The sequence below is a fragment of the Exophiala viscosa genome, assembly GCF_022695815.1.
Source record: "Exophiala viscosa unplaced genomic scaffold EDD37scaffold_20, whole genome shotgun sequence".
NCBI classification, from domain to species: Eukaryota; Fungi; Ascomycota; class Eurotiomycetes; order Chaetothyriales; family Herpotrichiellaceae; genus Exophiala; species Exophiala viscosa.
This window is the reverse complement of record NW_026944372.1, coordinates 24,293-38,302: the sequence shown is the minus strand read 5'-3', so window position 1 is coordinate 38,302 and position 14,010 is coordinate 24,293. Positions and strand designations below refer to the sequence as shown.

The following is a 14,010-nucleotide window of genomic DNA, read 5'->3' as shown; positions in this document are numbered from 1 at the left end:
GGATCAGTCCCTACTGTCTATCTCGCCAGCAGTAAAAGGAAGCGCTCATCAAAGAGGCCACTACCGACTAGCCCATGCTACCTCTTTTTGCTCCATGCAGGTGGCCGGGACGCGTCCCGGCCGAGATTCACACTTGGTCTCGTCATTTGTGAGCAGAAGGGGCGGACATACCAAAGTCGTTGCATTGGTCCTCTTGTAGCTGGAGTCCGCCCTCGACAAGGAAGGAGTACTGAAGTCCAAATTCACTTCGCCAGACGCGTCTTGAGTGGGTTTAACCGAGGCCGCCACAGTCCAGGCAGATGGCGCTATCATTGGCGGCAGAGATGTGGCTGTGCTCATGGCGCTTACCTCGCATTGTATCCGGAACCCCTCGTATGCGTCATAAGTTACGATAGATGTCATAGCCTCACTATTATTCGAACTCTGAACCTTCTCTTCTTCCCTCATCTCCTTGCTTCTACAGACGACACAACGAAGATAAATCCGCCGCATTCTCATTGTGAAAATCATCCTTACCGTCCTACAATTCAATCGGTGCATCCCAAACACTCACACACCATGTCAGCTCCTGCAGAAGCCCCTCCGTCCTATGCGGTGGCTACTGGCTCCTCAACCGCATCATCGAAACCTCAAGCATCATCACGCCTACAAGTGCCATCAGAGAAGAATGGCATCCCGCCGCATGATCGACGATCAATGGAGGATCTTCAACGACCTTTGCCTGAAGGTTGGGTGCGCTCATACGATTCCCACGCGAACCACCAATTCTTCGTCAACACCAAAGAAGATCCACCAAAGTCATATTGGGAGCATCCCTTAGACAACCGGGACGTTCTCAAAAGCCTCAGTACTGAAGAGCGCGAGAGACTGCAAGATGAAGAAAACAGGATCAGGGAACACGCGGCTCACACACCCGAACACTCCGATGACGAACACCACGCCTATCCAGCAGACCTTCCCGAAAGACCCCAGGCATCTCGCAATCCATCCAAGAAGACTTTCGGTGAAAAGCTCAAAGACAAAGTCACCGGCAGCACTCACGAAGAACGTGTGAAGCAACGTGCACAGCGAGAAAAGGAAGAACGAGAGTACTACGAAGCACACATGCGACTTCGACAAGCCATGCAGAAAGCCGAAATGACAGGTCAACCACAGTTCTTTGCCAAGGACAAAGATGGCAAGGATATCTACATCGAACCTCCGAGTGGAATGGGTTCCGGATACAATGGCTATGGTGCTCAAGGTTACGGCATCAATCCTTACTCCAGCGGGCCCTACGGTCCCGGGTCATACAGCCAAGGTAACGCCAGATATATCAGACCTGGCTATCAATACGGGCGTCCTTACGGCGCGTATGGTGGGGGTGGGCTTGGACTTCCGATTGCAGGTGGTTTGATGGGTGGTATGCTTCTTGGAGGCTTGATGTTCTAAGCGCGAGAGCACATGATGACGCAACGATGGTTTATGGAGTAGCATGATTTCATACTCTTCACCTTGATATCGATATCCTGGCTCGGTGTTGTGGTGTGTATTCGCAGGTAGCATCTTATCATTAGTGGTCCAATGTGACCGGAACAGCGGACAAGGGGTGACAGTATCGCTGCAGATCAGCGATACGAATACGCCTGCTAGCCTCATCCGAATACATGAATAGTCTAGTCTGCCTAACTCGGCTGTGTTACAGGTTCTCCAAGCTATCAATCAAGAAGCAGAATGTCCCTACAAATTCAAAACTTCGAAAAAGATGATATTCCAGAAGCAGCTCGTCTTCATCAACGTGCATTCGCTACAGATCCCATCATCAACTCCGTCTTTCCTGGCGCAGCACAATCACCAGAATGGCTTCAACACATGTCCGACGCCCTTGAGAGTGCTTACGCCGACTCGTCGCAACATCTACTGAAGATGTCGTCCCCTGATGGACATCTCATGGGCATCGCTCAATGGCACTACTGTTCACGTCACGTCAATGGGCCCATCACCCCACCCCCAAATCCACCAGAAGGTGTGAACGTCGACCTAGTCATCGCGCGTCGCAAGCAGCGGTCGGAGAAAAGAGCAGCGATCATGGCCGATAGACCCCATTACTGTAAGTCTTGCCAGGTCACTTCCACGGTGCTTCCACCTTTTCCATGAGCTGTCCAATCTACCTACAACTGCAAGGTATACTCAAGGCACTGCAGATCTAGCCATGCTCGCCACAGACGCAACGTACCGTCGCCAGGGCGTAGCAAAGACCTTGGTTCAATGGGGCCTCGATCGTGCCAGCGCAGACAGAATAGAAGCATACCTGGAATCAGGACCGGCGGCGCTTCCATTCTACTCGAAAATGGGCTTCGACAAAGTAGATACCATGGCTATGGTGGGAGTGGATCCAGGCGAGGATGGTGTCCAGAATGAGATCTACTGCTTACTTTGGAGGCCGCAGAATACCAACAGTCAATGACTTCTGCTCGGCTCAACACACAGCCTGGCCATAGAGATTCGTCGAGTATGCAACCTGTCAAAAAGCCCCTGAAGGCAAGGCTGAGGAAGGTGCACGCCGCAGATAAGGCGGAGATTAGCGCAATGACAAAAGACCCATGATGTCGCGGTGGATTTCTTTGTTTAGCAGTTAATTGCTTCCACAGAAGTCCAGGATGTAGCAAACATACAAGCAATATAACAACTATAGAACAGCTCACTCCTACCTTCTCTTCTTTCTCTAACTCCGACCAATCTAGCACTGCTTACCATAGAGACCTCTAGACCACTAGACACCCAGATACAATGGGCGACCACACAGCCTTCTTCTACGGTACCCTCCCCAACCCACCATACCACCACCCACACGCCGTACTAACAAGCAACGATGTAGGCACATTAATGGCTCCCGGCGTCCTCCATAGAGTAATCTACGGCACCCACGACCCAGAACCCTGGCAGAAAAACTCCCTCACAGTCCGCCCCGCCATGCTCCAATCCTATCGCCGTCACCGCGTCCGCAACGCAGACTATCCCGCAGTAATACCCCACGACAATTCCTGCGTACGAGGCTCCGTCGTCACAGGTCTAACAGAAGGCGACCTCTACAGACTAGACATCTTCGAAGGATACCAGTACTCGCGTCAAAAAGTCAAAGTGCAAGTACTTAAAGATGTCGGACTGGATCAGGCCGCAGAAGAGGGAAAGACAGAGGTCGTCGAGGAGGTCGAGGCAGAAACATATATCTGGGAAGATGGCGAAGATACGCTAGATCCTGTAGAATGGGATTTCGAAGAATTCAAGCGCGACAAGATGAAGGCGTGGGCGGGTATGGCTGAATATGGAGACGGAGCAGACGTGGACGAAGGGTTTGCTGATGTCGATCGTGCGGTGGCAGAGCAGGAAAAGGCCGGTCACGATCCAATGGGTGGGAGAGGCACCAACGGACACATCGGACAACAATTGAAAGAGGCTGCTGTTTAGATTCTGGAATATTAGAGCCATTCCGGCCACTTCCCAGAAAAAGAGGAAAGTGCTTGAATGAAGACATCTGACATTAATGAGGTATCTCGTAGCAATACGGACCTTCAATCGCTTTGCGCTCCCTGTACACCATCGGAAAAGTTCTCTCTTCTGCAGCAAATGAGGAAAAGCCAGGACTACCAGAGTCCTTCATCGCCATCCATACAATATCGCTCAATCCTTGCGCTTTTGGACTGCCAATTACCACCAACCTGGTTTAACGCCGACCGTGGCTGCGGACTGCACTGCCTTGCATCTGCTCAAGCTCCTGCTCCAACTGCTTGATGGCAGCGTGAGTCGACTCCAAATCCTTGTTAAGACGGTCTCGCTCGGCGATCAACTTCTGCTCCCAAGCTCGGAATCTCTGCTCTTCGACCTTGACCTGTTCAGTAAACCTCTTTCGAAGCGCTTCTTCCTCTTCCTTAAACTTGGGGTTGTCCAATTTTCTTGGTCTGGCTTCGCCGAACTTTCTGGTCTCCATTTGTTGGGCACGGTAGGCTTCGTAGTGATTTTCCTCGGTGGTGTGGATGAGGTCGAGCATATGAGTTCGGATGAGAATGGATCGTAGCTTCTTGAAATCGCAGTGTTCCTCATTCTCCACCTCTGCAACACCCCAAGCATACTGTCGACCTTTGACAATACGGCCATCAGTAGTCTTGACATCCTTCTCGCTACCGATGACGGCGAACGGCATCGCAGTCATCAAAGCGCGTGCATGCTGTACCGCAGCCTCATCGTCGTCTTCGATCGGTGGTTGGTAGATCTTGATGCCTTGTGCTTCGATGACAGCTCGGATGCGGTGCTTGAAGCGTGCAAGATCGGCAGGAGAGAGGGTATCGGCCTTTGCAATGACTGGGATAAGGTTGACACGTGAGGAAAGTCTCTTCATGACTTCAATGTCTAAGGGTTTCAGGGTGTGACCTGTAGGACGAATGAAGTAGAGGCAAGCATGAACTCTGAGGTCGATCTTGTCATGTCGTTTGGGTTGTTGCTCTTGAAGCATGTAGGACTCATGTTGATCGTCAAGGAACTCGATAATGGGCATCCAAGAGTCGCGGTTGTTGACATAGTCACCGAAGCCAGGTGTGTCGATAACGGTCAGGCGAACTGCGCGCATTAGCATACTTTCAAGTACCTCAATTCGTATCGCCCGAACCTTTGAAGAACTTCTCTTCCAGCTCAGCCTTTGTGATCTCAATCTCCACGGTCTTGTCGACCTGTTTAGCATGTCGTCGCTTGTGATCTTGATAGTTCTTGATAGTTGTGGAGAACAACGTGTTGATGAACGTAGTCTTTCCCAGGCCAGACTCGCCAGCCACCTGAGGACGATTGTTAGCCTCGATACGCCCATCGTGTGTGATAATGTCCTACCATGATTGTGAAGGCGGCGCCTCTCTTTGCGACAATCTTGTGTCGCTGGTTGGGGAGGTTCGCGATACCAATCGGTGAGGCAGACTCTGCTACGGGACCCGCCATATTGACTGTAGAAAGAGAAGAGAGCGATGAGTATGATCTAATTGATTTGACGGTGTGAATGTGAGATGCAGAGATAATGGTCAATGGCAAGATGGAAAGACACCGCAGCAAGAGGTCAGGACGCAGGCAAGTGTGGTCGGAATTAGGGGTCGTTCCTGGTCTATCTCTCTAACAAAAATTGGCAGGCCGCAGGCCCGCCCCTGAACGCCAAAAGCATCCCCAGATCAAGCTAATCCCAGGTAGAGTTAGTGCCGGCGCAAAGCATTATTTTCTCCGACGACTTTTTTTTGAAGCCGCAGTTTGTTTGACGATCTCTGCCTAGGAATTGCGACAATCCAGACTGTGACACCATGAGACCATGAAGACGGAATTCAAGGTGCGCATGACAGACACTGAAAATGGACATACTTCTGACAACCTCTACAGTTTTCAAACCTCCTGGGCACCGTCTACGGCAGGGGCAACCTTGTCTTCACACCCGATGGCAACTCTCTACTGTCGCCCGTGGGCAACAGAGTGACTGTGTTCAACTTGACGAAGTATGGATGTTGGACTTTCCAATGGGAAAATGTGTGCTAACTCTAAGGTACTAGAAACACGAGTTATACGCTTCCCTTCTCACATCGAAAGAACATCACACATCTTGACCTGACGCCCGATGGAAATCTGCTACTGACGATTGACGAAGACGGCCGGGCCATTCTGTCAATATTTCCACGGAGACTCGCCATCTATCATTTCACCTTCAAAACGCCCATCAGTGCCCTTGCTTTCTCTCCCGACGGACACTATTTTGTTGTTGGACTTGGGCGGAAAATACAAGCATGGAGAACTCCTTCAACACCTACTGGAGGTGCAAACGGAGACCTTGAATTTGCACCTTTCATCCTACATAGGGAATACGGTGGTCATTTTGACGAGGTTAGGCATATGAGCTGGTCCGGCGACTCAAGATTCTTCTTGAGTGCTTCCAAGGATCTGACTGCCCGAATATGGAGTCTCGATCCAGAAGAAGGCTTCGAGCCCACAGTCTTGTCCGGTCACAGGCAACAAGTCAGGAATGCTTGGTTTTCAGCTAGTCAGGAATCGATCTTCACTGTCAGCGAGGACGGAGCTCTCTTTCGGTGGGAGTTCGTGGCCAGCCAGCAAGATGAGGAAGAGACAGCAGATCCTGGCGACGAGAGGTGGAGGATTGTGCAGAGAGAGTACTTCATGCAAACGGCTAAGCTGAAATGCGCTGCCTTCCATCCCACAACAAACCTTCTGACCGTCTGCTTCGCCAATGGTCTCTTTTCTCTCTACGACATCCCCTCGTTCTCGAACATACACAGCCTTTCCATGGCATCATCACCAATATCTACCGTGGCGATCAACAAGACAGGAGAGTGGCTGGCTTTGGGCTCTTCGAAGACTGGACAATTACTTGTATGGGAGCACGCATCCGAATCGAATATCCTAAAGCAATCTTCCCATCTCGACTCTCTTACCACAATCTCATACTCTCCAGACTCCACACGTATCATCACAGGAGCCGATGATGGCCTGATCAAAATCTGGGACATATCCTCAGGCTTCCACATTGCAACGTTCACAGAACACAGCTCCGCAGTCACTGCTTCGGCATACTCGAGAAGAGGCAACATACTCTTTACCTCTTCTCTTGATGGGTCGGTACGTGCCTGGGACATGCTCAGATATCGCAATTTCAGGACCTTCACTGCTCCGACGCGGCTTTCTTTCTCCTGTGTCGCAATCGACCCTGCTGCCGAGGTAGTATGTGCAGGGTCTCACGACTCTTTCGACATTCATCTCTGGTCCGTGCAGACAGGTGCCCTTCTCGATCAACTTTCAGGCCACGAAGGTCCAATATCCACTCTTGCATTCACCCCTGATGGTCGATATCTGGTTTCCGGATCTTGGGATCATACCATCCGTGTCTGGTCTGTGTTCAACAGGACACAGAGCTCTGAAGTAATGCAACTCATGTCGGATCTGCTATGTGTGGCAATACGCCCTGATTCGGCGCAGATCGCTGCTTCAACTTTGGATGGGCAACTCACCTTCTGGAATCTAAATACATCAGTTCAAGAGTCTGGCGTTGATGGTCGGCGAGACGTTAGTGGAGGCCGCACACTTACATCACGGCGCACAGCAGCTTCGACACCGGGAACGAAAGCCTTCAACTCAGTAACATATTCTGCCGATGGCACATGCCTTCTAGCAGCCGGTAGCAGCAAATACATTTGCCTGTATTCTGTTACGACACTGACCCTGATCAAGAAATTCACCGTGTCTGTCAATCTGAGTCTGGATGGCACGCAGGAGTTTCTTAACTCTGCTGCTATCATGTCTAACGGCCTTCCGAGTGCAATGATCGACACCGAAGGAGAAGCGAGCGATCTCGAAGACCGCCTCGACAGAAGTCTTCCAGGAGCGAAGCGAGGCCGGGACGCAACTGCTAGAACCCTCCGACCAGAAGTCCGCATCACCAGCATCGAGTTTGCGCCTACCGGCAGGAGCTTCTGCGCCTCCAGTACGGAAGGCCTGCTTATTTACAGCCTAGACGATACTGGTATGGAAGACTTTGATCCGTTCGACCTCGACATTGACGTCACGCCTCAAAATATCCGGGCTATTCTCAAGCAGTTTGAGCCAGAATATCTCAAGGCCTTGATCATGGCGTTCAGACTCAACGACAAGAGTCTTCTGCGAAAAGTCTATCAATCTGTACCTTATGACACTATACCACATCTGGTCCGGGAGCTGCCAAAAGTCTACCTTAGCCGCCTCTTGCTGCTCCTTGGGCAACAAATGGAGAACAGCCCTCATCTTGAGTTTGCGCTACGCTGGGTAGGCGAGGTGCTTAGTGTACATGGACGCTACGTCAAAGAAAGGCAGGGTGAATTCGCCAGCGAACTTCGGGCGGTGTTGCGTGGAGTAGACGGTGTAGGCAGGACGGTGCGAAGTCTGAGCGAACGAAATGCGTTTGAGATTGAGTTTCTGTGTCAGCAAGCATCGGTGAAAGACTCATCTGCATTGTCTCTGCTCGGAGGAGAGCAGAAAACGCTCACTAATGGCGTCGAGGACGGTGATGTCGCGGACGACCAGGGCGAATGGATGGGCCTTGACTGAGGCTGACGACAATCTATTTCCGGCCCTAGTTAGGATCAACTTGGCAATTGGGAAGGTTTCGACAGGAGTACAGCATGCAGTGGCATTGAAGCCTTGACGTATGGCATCATCAACGGCGTGCTTGGGAGTGACGCGCAAGTAGCAGACTACATCACTGTGCCATGATTGACCTGGCCATGCAGAGTCAAGGCTGTCACTAAGCTGGCCGCTCACGAACCCTGACTCCTATTGGGTTTGTCCGGACGACGACAACCAACATCTGGCAAACCGTTCGGTCAAACAGAACACAAACGCACCTTCGCCACATGTGGTATAAATATGGCCTTTGGTTCTCGGGAAACAGCTGGTCCCCATACCCATAACCACAACCCACTCCGATTACCCAACCTCGATAACAACGACGACAAATCCAACACACCTCTACCCGGCTCAATACCAGAGAACCACACATACGCCCACCTGGCTCAAAAGCTTATACAAATATCACCACAGTTGCTCGAAGTCAAGACTATCAACATGTTGAACCTCGGAGGATTGATCAACACCGTGATCGACTATGGCAAGACGGCCATTTCTTACTGCCGCTACTGCGGCTACGGCGACACCAAGGCCAACATTGACATACATGAACGCTCGTGTCCCCAGAAGCCGAAAGGTCGTTGAATGACAGCATGATCTTTCGAGGTCCTGTCGGCGAATGACGGTGGTGAATGCATGGATTAGCAGACACCTTTGGGCGGTTCAAGTCGGATCATAAGGGAGCGGTGCTGAAACGATCTTGGAATGATGATCAGAACATTGATGCTGGGGCGAAGAGAGCATTGGATCCGACCCCAGCTTTCCCGAGTGGATGCCACTTTGGTCAATTTGTACGAGTTATGAATACAAAACAAAAAACACCTGCCGTGCCCTACTCAAGTCTCATTGCTTTCGAACGTGTTAAAGGACAAAGCTCGCTGGATTCAGCCTTGTAGCATGCCCACTGTCCATCCGCTCCATAAACGCACGGATGTGAACCACGCACCTTATGGAGGAGGGCCAAGCACAGGACTATCGCGGTGTTTCCATTCATCCAAGACATATTAGCGGGTTTGAGAAGACCGTCTTGAAGCGTCATCTCAACTACAACCCTGAACTCGATCGTCAGTCCAAGGTTCAAGAACTTCGAAATCTATACAACAAAGTCGAAGGCAACAAAGCTCTTGAATCGGATGATGAGAAGACTCTGAAAGGAAACAGTGATATGATCCCCGACAATGTCAGCAAGTACTTTGAAATGGAGAAGACGAGGGCACCGTCGCAGCACAGAGCGACTTGAGCGAGGAGGTTCCCGATACCGAGAGAAGTTGGTGGGCGTCCTATACCGTACTTTGGATAGACCTCTGTAATCATAGTTGCATGAACGATGTATGATATGCTATGAACTCTGAGACCACTTCCAGCAGATCCTGAAATGTTACAACTGACGAGGCTGAATGTCCAATTGTAACAAGGCTACGAGGCTGAATTCTGATCTTGGCATTGACTGACTTCTGAATTTTCTGGTTCGACTCAAACACGGCTTTACTCCTTTCGACGCTGTTTACGTCGATATATGTCCTGACGGGAGTTCTGTCGCATGGTTGACATGTGAAGCCCATACTCTGCCATGTTGTCCAACCGTTTGTCCTAAACACCCTCCCAACATGTCTCCAGGGGAGTCTAAGCCGCATAAGCGACCGAGCCTCCCTCTACGTCCAGACTGGACATCTGAAGATGAATATGTCCAGTCCGTACTATCATTTGCAACGACCTCAGACCTCTTCCGCAATCTCTGCGGTGGTGTGCACATTTTGGACTTCCTCACAAGGGAGCCAGACCTGTACACCCATGTCCTCCCGCAAGACTGGCGCGACTGGTTCGATCTCGTGACCATTGACGATGTGCTGGATCTCCTTCTTCGCGAAGAACTATCCAAGTTCGAGAACGCTACAATTCAACAAAATGGAATACCCATCCCACCACAGACACTGTTAGACTACGTTCACACAGTTCGAAAACACTGTCTACAACGACGATTTCAGCCAGTCTTAGACAACATCCCAGACATGCCAAGGCACATCTCGGTCGGTATGAAAACCAAGAAAGTCCACGAAGTCACCAACTTTGCAGCATACGTGGACAAGCTCTCGACGGAGGTGTCAGAACGACTACAGGAGCCCATTTCGGTGGTCGACTTCGGATCAGGACAGAACTACCTAGGCCGAACACTGGCCTCACCACCATACAACAAGCACGTCATTGCCATCGAGCGCAAACACCACAATATCGCCGGCGCTCAAGCAATGGACGTACACGCCAAACTGGCCAAAAGGGAGAAAATCATGCGCAATAAGAAAGAATGGAAACGTCAACTTGCTCTGAACAACGGCATGCCGACACCACCACCCGAAGAACAAACAGATGACTCTCCTATCCCAGACGTGATCCTAGCTTCCAACGATCTCACCAACGGATTTGACTCCAGCAAAGGGTCAATGACGTATATCGAGCACGACGTCAAGGACGGGCATCTCGAGAACATATTATATCCAGACGAGGACAACAACGACGATGAGCATCCACCAGAGCACACCACAAAGACCCCCAACAACGGCAACACCACCGAATCCGTTTCATCCCGCCCCAAAGCAATGGTAGTCTCACTGCACTCCTGCGGCAACCTCTCACATCACGGCCTCCGCTCTTTGACTTTGAACCCCTCAATCTCAGCAGTCGCAATAATAGGATGCTGCTACAACCTCCTCACCGAACGTCTCGGCCCAGCATCCTACAAACTCCCCCAACTCCGCCCTAATCACCCACGCCTCGAAGCCACCGGCTCAGCCTACGATCCTCACGGGTTCCCCATGTCCCGCACTCTCGAGACCTTCACATACCCCACGAGCGAGAGCGAGGGCCAGGCTGACTTCCCGCACGCCTCCGGCGCGGGCGTCAAACTCAACATCACAGCACGCATGATGGCCGTGCAAGCCCCCTACAACTGGGGCCCCGAGGACTCCGAAGCCTTCTTCCGACGGCACTTCTACCGTACCCTCCTTCAACGTATCCTTCTTGATCTCGGCGTCGTGCACCAATACCCCGGTGACCCAGAAAGTCTAGCCGGAGGCAGTATAACAGGCCGCGACACCAACGGCACACCCCTTATCGTCGGATCCCTCCGAAAAGCATGTTTCACAAGTTTCCGCGCATACGTGCATGGCGCGCTTGCCAAACTTGTCAACGATCCTACGGATGGAGATATGATTCGCGAAAAGACGAGAGACTTGACGGACGATGTCATCGACGAATACGAACACAAGTGGGGCTACGCGAAGAAGAATCTCGCCGTGATTTGGAGTTTGATGGCGTTCAGTGCCGGGGTGGTCGAAAGTATCATTGTTACGGACCGGTGGCTGTTCTTGCGCGAGCAGGACTGTGTCAAGGACGCGTGGGTGGATATTGTATTTGATTATAAACAGTCTCCCAGGAACTTTGTCGTTGTGGGGATAAAGAAGGAAATGGACGATGTGTCACCACCCACTTGAAGGCTCACGTGAGAACAGACAAATTCGCGAAGCAAACCAAAATGGAAGGGATGGCAACCCTAACGAGGCTGAGGTTGAGCTTGAGGCTGAGCTTGAGGCTGTCAGACACATCTACAGATCTTCATTGCTGTCTATCTCCGGACGATCCCCCATCTACGACCTGATTTATGTCAGAACCAGCTTGGGTCCATCTATAGGCGACCACCTATCTCACCTGTACAACTTACAGCTTATTCGCTGTCGCCAAGGGTGTGACACCCTCCAGGAATCCTCCTTCTACCACAGCCGTGATGAGCTGATTGGCAATGGCCGTTCTCGGAGGCAACCTCAAGTTACCCTCCTTGTACCCTTCAGGAGCAGTGTCACCGAGCCCGCTGGTACCATATTGCAGTGCCTCCTGAACTTCCTCCAAGGTGAACCACTTCGCGATTTCGAGTTCAGGATCATACTCCAGCTTTATGGTCTCATCCTCAACACTGGCAACCTGCGCAATACATCCAATCATGAGATTGGCTGGATATGGCCAAGGCTGGGTTGAGTGAACAAGAACTCGAGACAAGACCACGCCGCTTTCTTCCCAGACCTCTCTTCGGACAGCGTCCTCGACACTTTCCGCGGGCTCGATGAATCCCGCCAGCGTCGAGAACCAATACGGTGGCCATCTTTTCTGGCGACCCAGTAGAAGGCGCTTGCTGTCGTGGCTCAAGACTGCCACGATGATGGTTGGGTCTGTTCTAGGGAATGTCAGGTTGGACAATGTCGTTCGCGTACTGCAGGCCTCTCGCTCTGGCGGGTTCTGAGCCTTGTCCTTGGGCGGGCATATCCGTTTCGCGCCAGCATGGACAGATAGTGTGCGATGTCCACATGTTCCACAGAAGGTGTTGCGGTAGTTCCAGTCAAGGTAGTGACGTCCTTGGGCATATTGGGCAGCTGGGGGATTTGTCAGCAACATAGCCTCTGCAATGGCTGCTCCTCAGACTCACCAACATCGGCCGGAAAGCTCATAGCTCTCATGCCCTCGCTGAACTTCAGCCCATCGGCCACAAACTTCTCAGTCAGATCCTTTGCTTTCTTCTCGTACGTCTTCTTTGGCGTAATGTCTATAGCCCAGTGTGGCCCGCCGAGGAAGTTCTTGAATGAAAAGCCATCTTTCACCTTCTCGTCTATACCCAGGAAGATCAATTGCGGGGTGTCTATCCGGGAGTCAAAGTCTTCGATGATCTCTTTCTCCGTCTTTTCAAAGGGGTTTGTTGGTACCAGTGACTTGATATCGTCGTATGTGGCGTAGTGGATCTCCGTCGGGGATTTGATCAGAGGAGACAGGTCTTTGAAGACCATAAACCTGGCGGTAGGATGGGCGAATGCACCAGCAAGGAAGCTCTGGTCATCACGCAGGAAGGATAGTCTGTTTATGGGCGAGCCTGGCACAGTCAGTCATAGTTCGTAACCTCGTTAAGTGACCTGACCTCCAAAGTAATTTGTGACTTCTTTGCCAAACTTGCGACCGAGGGCAGAGTCGCGGTCCAAGTGTGCGGGATGCGGTAGATCTGGTTGCGGAGGCACGGCCATTGTGTTTGATGCTGTAAAAACAGAAGGATTGCGGACACCAGGAGGAAGTCGAGAATGAACAGCTCTTGTCCTCGGAAGTCGTAGCAGGAGTGCAGATCGAGGACGTTTACAGACAGACTTGAACATGCAAAAGCGAGGGAGGTACGGCACAGGGAGTTGGTCGAGACTGAATGAGAAGACGATATGGGGGATTAGCTGCAGATGAAGAATCCAGATGATACCCAGATCTCCTACTCGATGAGCTCAACTTGCGTGCTTCTCCACGAACCCAATCACCATTGTTTAAACCCGAAAATCGGAGACCCGCGATTACAAAAACGAGCCCATATTTTCTGATCTGATCTGCTCTGCCTCGGGCATCATGACGATTTGCAATCAAAAATGGGGGGCAGCAACGGCAGAAGCGCGGCGATGAGATCAAAGATATATCGCCCCGCACACGTGATTCTATATCTGAGGCTACTGTTCGGTTGATGCACTCCGCCAATGACGTCTTTGAGAATGTCCCGAGGCTAACAGGGATGTAGTCCGTAAGTGTACTTCATAGACCTACACCGGGCGCATCCTGTCGAAAGACTTGATATTGTGCCGATGGTGACCGGCCAAACAAATCTCACCAGCCGGGCAAACCGAACAGGATGCGAATGCCACGCAGTACCACCAACAGCAAGCCGTCATAATGACATCCATTCCCGCTCCACGATCACACCCATTGACTCTGGTAAATGGTGGGACAAGGTCAACGAGGATGCCAAGCGTCCTAGTAGGACTGGTAACCGGT

At 51.5% G+C, this 14,010-nt stretch overlaps 8 protein-coding genes across 8 annotated transcripts; 6 read left to right on the top strand and 2 right to left on the bottom strand.

Moving 5' to 3' along the window:
* The first annotated feature begins 385 nt into the window (after nucleotides 1-385).
* EDD37DRAFT_304962 (uncharacterized protein) lies at nucleotides 386-1,572 on the top strand. The gene has a single exon (XM_062811246.1). The coding sequence runs from the start codon at nucleotides 559-561 to the stop codon at nucleotides 1,429-1,431; it is 873 nt and encodes a 290-aa protein (XP_062665116.1). The 5' UTR covers nucleotides 386-558; the 3' UTR covers nucleotides 1,432-1,572.
* EDD37DRAFT_304984 (acyl-CoA N-acyltransferase) lies at nucleotides 1,573-2,622 on the top strand. Its single transcript, XM_062811247.1, has 2 exons — nucleotides 1,573-2,089; nucleotides 2,184-2,622. The coding sequence occupies exons 1-2, from the start codon at nucleotides 1,714-1,716 to the stop codon at nucleotides 2,444-2,446; spliced, it is 639 nt and encodes a 212-aa protein (XP_062665115.1). The 5' UTR covers nucleotides 1,573-1,713; the 3' UTR covers nucleotides 2,447-2,622.
* Nucleotides 2,623-2,634: 12 nt separating this feature from the next.
* Nucleotides 2,635-3,498, top strand: EDD37DRAFT_584680 (AIG2-like family-domain-containing protein). The gene is made up of 2 exons (XM_062814440.1): nucleotides 2,635-2,797; nucleotides 2,858-3,498. The coding sequence occupies exons 1-2, from the start codon at nucleotides 2,770-2,772 to the stop codon at nucleotides 3,445-3,447; spliced, it is 618 nt and encodes a 205-aa protein (XP_062665114.1). The 5' UTR covers nucleotides 2,635-2,769; the 3' UTR covers nucleotides 3,448-3,498.
* EDD37DRAFT_597692 (peanut-like protein 1) lies at nucleotides 3,499-5,121 on the bottom strand. Its single transcript, XM_062814605.1, has 3 exons — nucleotides 4,858-5,121; nucleotides 4,643-4,805; nucleotides 3,499-4,593 (listed from the first exon to the last, which is right to left on the bottom strand). The coding sequence occupies exons 1-3, from the start codon at nucleotides 4,960-4,962 to the stop codon at nucleotides 3,704-3,706; spliced, it is 1,158 nt and encodes a 385-aa protein (XP_062665113.1). The 5' UTR covers nucleotides 4,963-5,121; the 3' UTR covers nucleotides 3,499-3,703.
* Nucleotides 5,122-5,260: 139 nt separating this feature from the next.
* On the top strand, nucleotides 5,261-8,253 carry EDD37DRAFT_304942 (periodic tryptophan protein 2). Its single transcript, XM_062811244.1, has 3 exons — nucleotides 5,261-5,338; nucleotides 5,389-5,501; nucleotides 5,556-8,253. The coding sequence occupies exons 1-3, from the start codon at nucleotides 5,321-5,323 to the stop codon at nucleotides 8,092-8,094; spliced, it is 2,670 nt and encodes an 889-aa protein (XP_062665112.1). The 5' UTR covers nucleotides 5,261-5,320; the 3' UTR covers nucleotides 8,095-8,253.
* Nucleotides 8,254-9,055: 802 nt separating this feature from the next.
* EDD37DRAFT_304944 (uncharacterized protein) lies at nucleotides 9,056-9,474 on the top strand. Its single transcript, XM_062811245.1, has one exon. The coding sequence runs from the start codon at nucleotides 9,122-9,124 to the stop codon at nucleotides 9,410-9,412; it is 291 nt and encodes a 96-aa protein (XP_062665111.1). The 5' UTR covers nucleotides 9,056-9,121; the 3' UTR covers nucleotides 9,413-9,474.
* A 159-nt stretch (nucleotides 9,475-9,633) lies between these two features.
* On the top strand, nucleotides 9,634-11,911 carry EDD37DRAFT_304917 (methyltransferase domain-containing protein). The gene has a single exon (XM_062811243.1). The coding sequence runs from the start codon at nucleotides 9,780-9,782 to the stop codon at nucleotides 11,658-11,660; it is 1,881 nt and encodes a 626-aa protein (XP_062665110.1). The 5' UTR covers nucleotides 9,634-9,779; the 3' UTR covers nucleotides 11,661-11,911.
* EDD37DRAFT_571599 (NADH pyrophosphatase) lies at nucleotides 11,884-13,355 on the bottom strand (the record flags this gene model as incomplete). The annotated part of the gene is made up of 3 exons (XM_062814343.1): nucleotides 11,884-12,590; nucleotides 12,644-13,081; nucleotides 13,127-13,355. The coding sequence occupies 3 exons, from the start codon at nucleotides 13,353-13,355 to the stop codon at nucleotides 11,884-11,886; spliced, it is 1,374 nt and encodes a 457-aa protein (XP_062665109.1).
* Nucleotides 13,356-14,010: the final 655 nt, after the last annotated feature.

Bases quoted from the DNA above. Each gene is read 5' to 3' on its own strand.
- EDD37DRAFT_304984 (XM_062811247.1), top strand. From the start codon at position 1,714: ATGTCCCTACAAATTCAAAACTTCGAAAAAGATGATATTCCAGAAGCA. The intron at 2,090-2,183 runs GTAAGTCTTGCC...AAGGCACTGCAG, and splicing joins GGCCGATAGACCCCATTACT to ATCTAGCCATGCTCGCCACA.
- EDD37DRAFT_304944 (XM_062811245.1), top strand. From the start codon at position 9,122: ATGGAGGAGGGCCAAGCACAGGACTATCGCGGTGTTTCCATTCATCCA.
- EDD37DRAFT_597692 (XM_062814605.1), bottom strand. From the start codon at position 4,962: ATGGCGGGTCCCGTAGCAGAGTCTGCCTCACCGATTGGTATCGCGAAC. The intron at 4,806-4,857 runs GTAGGACATTAT...AATCGTCCTCAG, and splicing joins GCGCCGCCTTCACAATCATG to GTGGCTGGCGAGTCTGGCCT. The intron at 4,594-4,642 runs GTTCGGGCGATA...TAATGCGCGCAG, and splicing joins GGAAGAGAAGTTCTTCAAAG to TTCGCCTGACCGTTATCGAC.
- EDD37DRAFT_584680 (XM_062814440.1), top strand. From the start codon at position 2,770: ATGGGCGACCACACAGCCTTCTTCTACG. The intron at 2,798-2,857 runs GTACCCTCCCCA...GCAACGATGTAG, and splicing joins CCACACAGCCTTCTTCTACG to GCACATTAATGGCTCCCGGC.
- EDD37DRAFT_304962 (XM_062811246.1), top strand. From the start codon at position 559: ATGTCAGCTCCTGCAGAAGCCCCTCCGTCCTATGCGGTGGCTACTGGC.
- EDD37DRAFT_304917 (XM_062811243.1), top strand. From the start codon at position 9,780: ATGTCTCCAGGGGAGTCTAAGCCGCATAAGCGACCGAGCCTCCCTCTA.
- EDD37DRAFT_304942 (XM_062811244.1), top strand. The intron at 5,502-5,555 runs GTATGGATGTTG...CTAAGGTACTAG, and splicing joins ACTGTGTTCAACTTGACGAA to AAACACGAGTTATACGCTTC.